The sequence below is a fragment of the Cebus imitator genome, unplaced genomic scaffold, assembly GCF_001604975.1.
Source record: "Cebus imitator isolate Cc_AM_T3 unplaced genomic scaffold, Cebus_imitator-1.0 Scaffold417, whole genome shotgun sequence".
Taxonomy (NCBI): domain Eukaryota; kingdom Metazoa; phylum Chordata; class Mammalia; order Primates; family Cebidae; genus Cebus; species Cebus imitator.
Window position 1 is genome coordinate 1,756,312 of NW_016107732.1, and position 7,734 is coordinate 1,764,045.

General features: G+C 56.0%; 1 protein-coding gene across 1 annotated transcript; it reads left to right on the forward strand.

Annotated features, from left to right (window-relative positions):
• The first annotated feature begins 935 nt into the window (after window positions 1-935).
• Window positions 936-7,483, forward strand: ZNF324B (zinc finger protein 324B). Its single transcript, XM_037731722.1, has 4 exons — window positions 936-1,434; window positions 3,092-3,218; window positions 3,631-3,747; window positions 4,739-7,483. The coding sequence occupies exons 1-4, from the start codon at window positions 1,216-1,218 to the stop codon at window positions 6,139-6,141; spliced, it is 1,866 nt and encodes a 621-aa protein (XP_037587650.1). The 5' UTR covers window positions 936-1,215; the 3' UTR covers window positions 6,142-7,483.
• Window positions 7,484-7,734: the final 251 nt, after the last annotated feature.

The following is a 7,734-nucleotide window of genomic DNA, read 5'->3' on the forward strand; positions in this document are numbered from 1 at the left end:
TTTCACCATGCTGACCAGGATGGTCTCGATCTCTTGACCTCGTGATCCACCCGCCTCGGCCTCCCAAAGTGCTGGGATTACAGGCTTGAGCCACCGCGCCCAGCCAAGGTTTTTATTTTAATTCTAGAATCTGTTTGTTTGTTTGTTTGGTTGTTTTGGTTTTGAGACAGAGTCTCACTCTGTTTCCCATGCTGGAGTGCAGTGGTGCAATCTTGGCTCACTGCAACCTCTGCCTCTTGGGTTCAAGTGATTCTCCTCAGTAGCTTGTAGTCCCAGCCATTTGGGAGGCTGAGGCAGAAGAATCACTTGGACCCAGGACTCGGAGGTTGCAGTGGGCCGAGATTGTGCCACTGCACTCCAGCCTGGGTGACAGACTCTGTCTCAAAAAAAAAAAAAAAAAAAATTACACATTAGAGCGATAATGTAAAAATAAAGTGTTTAAAAAGTTAAATGTCTCCAAACGTTAAACATTGCTTGAAATTGGGCATGATGGGTCATGACTGTTATCCTAGCAGTTTGGGTGGCTTAGGCAGGTGGATTGCTTGAGTACAGGGGTTCGGGACCAGCCTGAGCAACATGGTGGTTTCTACAAAAAAAAGTTCATAAAATTAGCCAGGTAATAAGGTTTGGCAATGTCCTCACCTAAATCTCATCTTGAATTGTAGCTCCCACACTTCCCATATGCTGTGGGAGGACCCAGTGGGAGATAACTGAATCATGGGGGCTGTTTTCCCCACACTGTTCTCAGGGTAGTGAATAAGTCTCAAGAGACCTGATGGTTTTATAAGGGGTTTCCTCTTTTGCTTGGCTCTCATTCGCTCTTGTCTGCTGCCATGTAAGATGTACCTTTCACCTTCTGCCATGATTGTGAGGCCTCTCCAGCCATGTGGAACTGTGAGTCCATTACACCTCTTTTTCTTTATAAATTACCGGAGCTCCAAGCTACGGCTCGTCTAGCTACACCTCCCCTAACCAGTGCGTTTTCTTCTTCGTGTTCCCTGCGGGTGCTCTCTTCTGGAACCTCGGCCCTTTCTGCTTTCGCACCTGCAGGGTTTAGTCTCCAGGACTGCTTAGGTGGGCGCCAGGAACCGGGAATCCCAACGCGGACCTATCCGTCAGAAGACTCCACCAGTGCCACGGAGACCTTGGAAACCCGGGGCGCCTGCGCGCTATTCCATTTCCCCAGATCCCACCCGGCAGTGCTTGGCCGTTGCCATGGAGACTGGTAATGGCCCCGCCTCCACACCAGAAAACAGGCGGGAACCACATGACCCAGAAGCCTGTGCGCAAGCGTCTGCGCGCCTATTGGGCCAATGTGAGCTGAGGGGGCTGGACTTCCGGCTCTGGCACTGTCATTTCGCGGCCCGCGTCAGCCCATATGGGTGGCCTGGGTTGTGGCGCGCAGGTCGGGGCCTGAGGCGGGCGGCTAGGAAGGTACTGTCCGCGAGCAGCCGCTGGCTCCCACAAGCCTCGGTTTCTTCGAGTACGGCGTGGGCGACCCGGGGGCAGTCGGACCCCAACGGGAGCCACGCGTTCTCCGGCGCTGTGGAAGCCCCGGAGGGGGCGCACTGGGCATTCTGCGTCCAAGACTACCGGGGAGGCTGAGGCGCGCACGGGGCAGTCGCGCGACACAGCGGGCGGAGATGGCGGTACCGGGTGGTTCACGCCTCTCTCCCCGCCCAGCTGCGGGTTTCGGTGGCCGCGCTGACAGACCCGCGCCGGGGAGGCGGGGGAGCGAGCCCCTGCTCCCACAGACCGCGCCCCCACGGAGGGAGGCCCTTTCCTAGACCTCTCTGCCGGTCGTCTTTCCTCTTCCTGCCTTGGGGCGTCAGTGCAGACCCCTGTGTTCAAGGCACCTGTGGGCTGAGGTCCTGAAGGAAGCTCCGAGGGTAGAGCTCTGCATGTGGGAAACCTGGGAGGGGGGCCGGAGCCCAGGTGCTTCTGGGACTGAGCGCTCTCGACGTGGAGCTCGGGGAGTGGGGACGCGTGTGGCTGCAGTAGCGGGCGAGGAGGTGGGCTTTATCTCGAGGTCGTCGGGAGACATAGAAGGTTTTGAACAGAATCAGGACACCCTCTGAGTTGGAATTTTAAAAAGGTTCCACCGCTCGCTGCGTGAAGAACAGACATGCAGGGGTATCGGCATGAATAGAAGAACCTACTGCCACAGTCTGTGCAGCAGTGGAGGTGGGCGACGAGGTGAATTCTGGTGAATCTGTGGATGCATCAGGTGTGGGGTGGTTGAAGAATTAACTGCCCCACGTTGTTCACCCTGAGCACCTGGAAGAAGGGAGCTGCTGTAGACAAGGGAGAATTGAAGGGAAAGCAGGTTTCCTTCAGGGGAAAGATCAGGAGTCTGGGTTGTCCCAGATTGGTCATGTTACTAGACCTGACATTGTTGGTGGCCTGGGCTGAGGACAGGGCATATGAACTGGACTTAGGAAGGCGGTAGTGACTCAGGCGTGGGCAGTTAAAGCTTGAGGGTAAAGAAAAAACTGGCTGGGGGGCCTGAAGCTATCAGGGGAGGTGTTTGGCAGGTGACTGAAAGAAGAAGATGGCAGCAAAGTGGGAAAGAAATAGAGGGGCGCCATGGGGAGGGAGGAAGGGATTGAATTCCTGTGTGTTCACAGGTTCTTGGGGCTGTTCCCCTTTGATGACTGGTGGGGATCATCCTTTCCCTCAGGCTGTCAGGCAAGCACAGCAGGGGAAGATCTCAGTGATGGGCATGTGTGTGGGGTCCACAGCTGGGACTTTACACAGTTGCTTATTACAAAAGCAAAAAGGACATATTTGGGGAGGGACATGAGTGGATATTTGAGGCTGCCCTTGATGTGGCAGCTAAGAGCCCAGTCAGGGCTTGCTCTAGCCTGCTTGTGTAGGGGTGGCCAGTGGGAAGGTCCATCAGGGGCCTGGACCAAGAGGGCAGAAGAGAGGGGTTCCAGACAGATGAGGGAAGTGCCACTTGAAGATAATCCTGGGGCAGAACCCAGGGAAGGAGGGACATCAGGGGAGGTGACTGTTGGGATGGGGAGCTTGGTCCTGGGTCACATCCATACCTTAGACCATGCCTACCTCCACCTCCCTGCTCTTTTAGGATCTGATGGCCTTCGAGGATGTGGCCGTGTACTTCTCCCAGGAGGAATGGGGGCTCCTGGACACAGCACAGAGGGCCCTGTACCGCCATGTGATGCTGGAAAACTTCACACTTGTGACCTCACTTGGTAAGGCCCTGAGTGCTCCCTGGAAAGTGCAGTTGGTGACCATTTGGCCTACCAGGACTTCCTCTTCACTTCTCTCCTGGCCAATGAGCAGGATCAAATCTCGCTGGGGCCACGTGGAACAGGGGTCTGGTCCTGTAGACATGTAGTTTGGTTGGGTTAACCACTCCCAGCAGCCCTGTCCAGCTGTGGCCTCTCCCGTGTCCGGGAACAGTCCCCTTCCTTTGGTGCTCTTGGCACGGTTCTGCTCTGGGGACGCATGAGCTACTCCCATGATCCACTTGCCCTGTGCCATCTTTAGATTCTCCCAGTTGCACCCATGACTATTTCCATGGAGCCCTGACTGCTGCTCTCTGTTGGGAGGTGTGTTGTCTTGAGCTGGGGCTGAGCTCTCACCTGCTTCTCATCCTCACAGGACTCTCCACCTCCCGACCTCTTGTGGTCATCCAACTTGAGCATGGTGAGGAGCCCTGGGTTCCCAGCGTGAAGGACATGACCTTGGCCAGGAACGCCTGTGGGAGGCACAACACTGGTGAGTGGGAGCTCAGGGTGGGGTGAACTCGGGACCAACCTGTGGCCAAGCCTCTGTCCCCCCTTTTCTGACTCTGGAAACAAATCCTCCCCTCCTGCCTCCCACCTTACTTCTTTTCTTCCATCATCAGCCTCTCCTGGAGGCTGCAGACTTAGTAGGTGCCCTTGAAGGGAGAGCTACAAGAGCACAGGAGCTGGTTCACACAGAAGGGCCTAACCTCAGCTGGACTGTGTGGCCTTGAATCCTCTGTGACTAGTGGCCATGATTGATAGGTCATTTATTTCTCCCATCATTCGTCTTTGGATTCATTGGATGCTTCTTTTTTATTTTATTTTAATTTTTTTAGAGACGGGGTTTCTCCATGTTGGTCAGGCTGGTCTCAAACTCCTGACCTCAGGTGATCCGCCCGCCTCGGCCTCCCAAAGTGCTGGGATTACAGGCATGAGCCACCACGCCTGACCTCATCAAATGTTTCTTGAGGGCTTGCAGGAACTATAGACACAGCCTTGACCAGGACATTTCTGGTCCTACGTTTGTGGGGCTGATGGGGAGAGGCACTCGGTAAACAGGATTCAGGAGTACAGTCTAGAGCATTGGATGGAGGTCATTGCAAGAGCAGGCTGGGGATTCAGTGCCCGAGACAGGGACACCAGGGAAGAAGGGAGTGACCTATGGAAAGGGAGTGGGTGGAACAGCCAGTGTGGAGACCTGAGTGTCACACAGCAGCTGCTCAGTTTTCCTCAGCCCCACATCCTGGGTGTCTGGGGGCTGTCGCCTTGATCGTGGGAGTTCCCACTGCAGTCAGTGCCACACCCATCAGGGCAGATGCTTCCCCCAAACACCCAGCCACTCTTGCAGGGCTGGCCTCACCTCTACTTTTCCGCTAAGCTTTTGTGCCAGTCACCAAGATCCCCCTTGCTTGTCTACTCACCCTACCCTGGTCCTCTCCTAACCAGGATGCCCCAGGCAACCACTATTTCTCTGCCTTTAGGTTCCTGGCGTTTGGAAGAGGATGGAGATGTTTCTGGAGAAGCAGCATGGCCAGGGGCCTTCCCAGATACTCCACCTGTGATGACTGCTAGTGTCTTCCCTGTTGCCGGTGCCTGCCACAGTACAGAAGGCCTGCAGCAACAACGGGGTGCCTCCCCATCTCGGGAGAGAAAACCCAGGGGGGTGTCGCTGATCTACTGGGAGAGGCTCCTGCTAGGCTCAGGTAGGGACCAGGCCAGCATCAGCCTGCGACTGACCTCCCCGCTCAGGCCCCCTAAGAGCAGCCGGCCCAGGGAAAAGACCCTCACAGAGCACCTAGTGCCTAGGAGGCAGTCCAGGGTGCCCAAGCGTCAGAAGCCATGTGCGCCGGAGGCCCCTGGGAGAGCCTTCGGGAACGCCCTGGACCTGAAGTCCACCAGTGGTGGAGGGGATCATGGAATGGGTGCGGCTTGGCAAGAGCCTCAGAGACTGCTCGGTGGCCAGGAGCCTTCGACCTGGGATGAGCTGGGCGAGGCTCTCCACGCTGGGGAAAAGTCCTTCGAATGCAGGGCGTGCGGCAAAGTGTTCGTGAAGAGCTCCGACCTCCTCAAGCACCTACGCACCCACACAGGGGAGCGGCCCTACGAGTGCTCCCAGTGCGGCAAGGCCTTCAGCCAGACGTCGCACCTGACGCAGCACCAGCGCATCCACAGCGGCGAGACGCCCTACACCTGCCCCGCGTGTGGCAAGGCCTTCAGGCACAGCTCCTCACTGGTGCGGCACCAGCGCATCCACACGGCTGAGAAGTCCTTCCGCTGCTCCGAGTGCGGCAAGGCCTTCAGCCACGGCTCCAACCTCAGCCAGCACCGCAAGATACACGCAGGCGGACGTCCCTATGCTTGTGCACAGTGTGGCCGCCGCTTCTGCCGCAACTCGCACTTGATCCAGCACGAGCGCACGCATACAGGCGAGAAGCCCTTTGTGTGTGCACTCTGCGGTGCCGCCTTCAGCCAGGGCTCCTCACTCTTTTTGCACCAGCGTGTGCACACGGGCGAGAAGCCTTTTGCTTGCGCACAGTGCGGCCGCTCCTTTAGCCGCAGCTCCAACCTGACCCAGCACCAGCTCCTGCACACAGGCGAGCGGCCCTTCCGCTGCGGGGACTGTGGCAAGGGTTTCGCCAAGGGCACTGTGCTGCTGAGCCACCGGCGCATTCACACGGGCGAGAAGCCCTTCGTGTGCACGCAGTGTGACCGTGCCTTCCGTGAGCGCCCAGCCCTCTTGCACCACCAGAGGATCCACACAACAGAGAAGACCAATGCTGGAGCAGCAGACTGCACCCCTGCGCCAAGACTCCTTCAAGTGCATCGTCGGAAGGTGCGTCGGGGAGGGAAGCCAAGCCCAATCCTGAAGCCAGCGAAAGTCTGAGGTCACAGGTTGCAGCCTCACCCTTTCTTGGCCTTATGTGAATCCCTTTCATAGCTAAAGAGTCCATGTCCTCTTCAAATCCACGATGGGGAAAAGCCCTGTGCCTGAGAGTCTGGGAAGAGGGAGACCCTTTGGCTGTGGTTCCATTTGCAGGTGGGAACAGGATTTGCCAGTTTATTCATAGCTCACACCTCCATCCCCAAAGAGGTAACATTGCAGAAGCATCAGAGAGAGGACATGTCAGTCCCAGCTGTAATTTTGCAGAAACATCAGAGGGACTGACATGTCCAGCTGTAACACTGCAGAAACATCAGAGCAAGGACATGTCAGCTGGGACTCTGGTGGGACTGAGGCTGTAGCTGGAGCCATGGGAGGCTGACAAAATCAGCACTGCGCAATGGTGCTGCTTCATGTATTATGATACTGGATGCTGAAGTGAGGGGAATGCAGACGTGGGGGGTAGGGGTAGCCCAGAGAAACTTAGGGCATCTACATACAAACTGGCTGCTGTACAGATGCTGAGGACATTTTCCCCCCAGGCCTCTGTTCAAGTCTCTGTGGGGGCCATCCCTCCAGATAGGAGACTATAGGGCGCTGGGAATCAGGGTGTGGCCTATGAGTGTCAGCGTCCTCCTCTGAGAAAAAGAAAAGGTTTGGGTCTACTCATCATCACGTTTGCAGATTCCGACAGGCAGGATCCTAATGACAGTCAACCTGTGCTCACTGCCAGCTCCTGGGCTGTGTGTGCTCTGGTCAGGCAAGGGTGAGGGGCTGGCCTGGGGTCAAGCACACAGCCGACTCAGGAGAGGGATGCCTGTGGGGGAGCATGTGGCTCTCAGCATTGGAAGGACAAATCTAGGATGATGGTTTTCCAGTGGCACTTGTTCAGGTTCTCATCCACGTCTCAGCTTGGCCAAGGCCTGTCACTGACTCGTTTACCAAAGTCAATGTGATGAGGAGGCTTTACACTTGAAAGGACAGTGATAGCTTCAGAGCAAATAAGGTGGAGCTGCTCATTTTTGCTGGGTTTGGTGGCCACTTCCCCCCCACAACTCCCTGTCTCATCTTACCCTTATTATGCCTCCTCAGTTGGGGGGTTGACAAGAGAGCTGAATAGGAAGGACTTGCCATTACCTAAGGCCATGCATGACACCCTCCTGAGGGTGGGCCTCCCCACCCCAGTGTAATGGCCCTGTATGGCAGAGACAGAAGGGTGGACTGGGGGCCATTTGCTTCCTGTGGCCTTAAGCCTACTATACCCCATCCCTACCTAGGACCTTACCTTCAAGGAAATTAATGGTCTTTTCAATGGAAAAAATAAAAAGACGAGCATTTGCAACTTAAAATAGATGTAGTTTCCTTTACAGCAGTGTGGACCTCCACAGCACAGCCTCCTGTCTCTATTCCAGGGCATGGTTCAGTCTTTTTTGTTTGTTTTTGAGATGTAGTTTCGCTCTTGTTGTCCAGGCTGGAGTGCAATGTCATGATCTTGGCTCACTGCAATCTCCACCTCCCGGGTTCAAGTGATTCTCCTGCCTCAGCCTCCTGAGTAGCTGGGATTACAGGAATGTGCCACCACACCCAGCTAATTTT

Bases quoted from the DNA above. Each gene is read 5' to 3' on its own strand.
- ZNF324B (XM_037731722.1), top strand. From the start codon at position 1,216: ATGGAGACTGGTAATGGCCCCGCCTCCACACCAGAAAACAGGCGGGAA. The intron at 1,435-3,091 runs GTACTGTCCGCG...CTGCTCTTTTAG, and splicing joins TGAGGCGGGCGGCTAGGAAG to GATCTGATGGCCTTCGAGGA. The intron at 3,748-4,738 runs GTGAGTGGGAGC...CTCTGCCTTTAG, and splicing joins CTGTGGGAGGCACAACACTG to GTTCCTGGCGTTTGGAAGAG.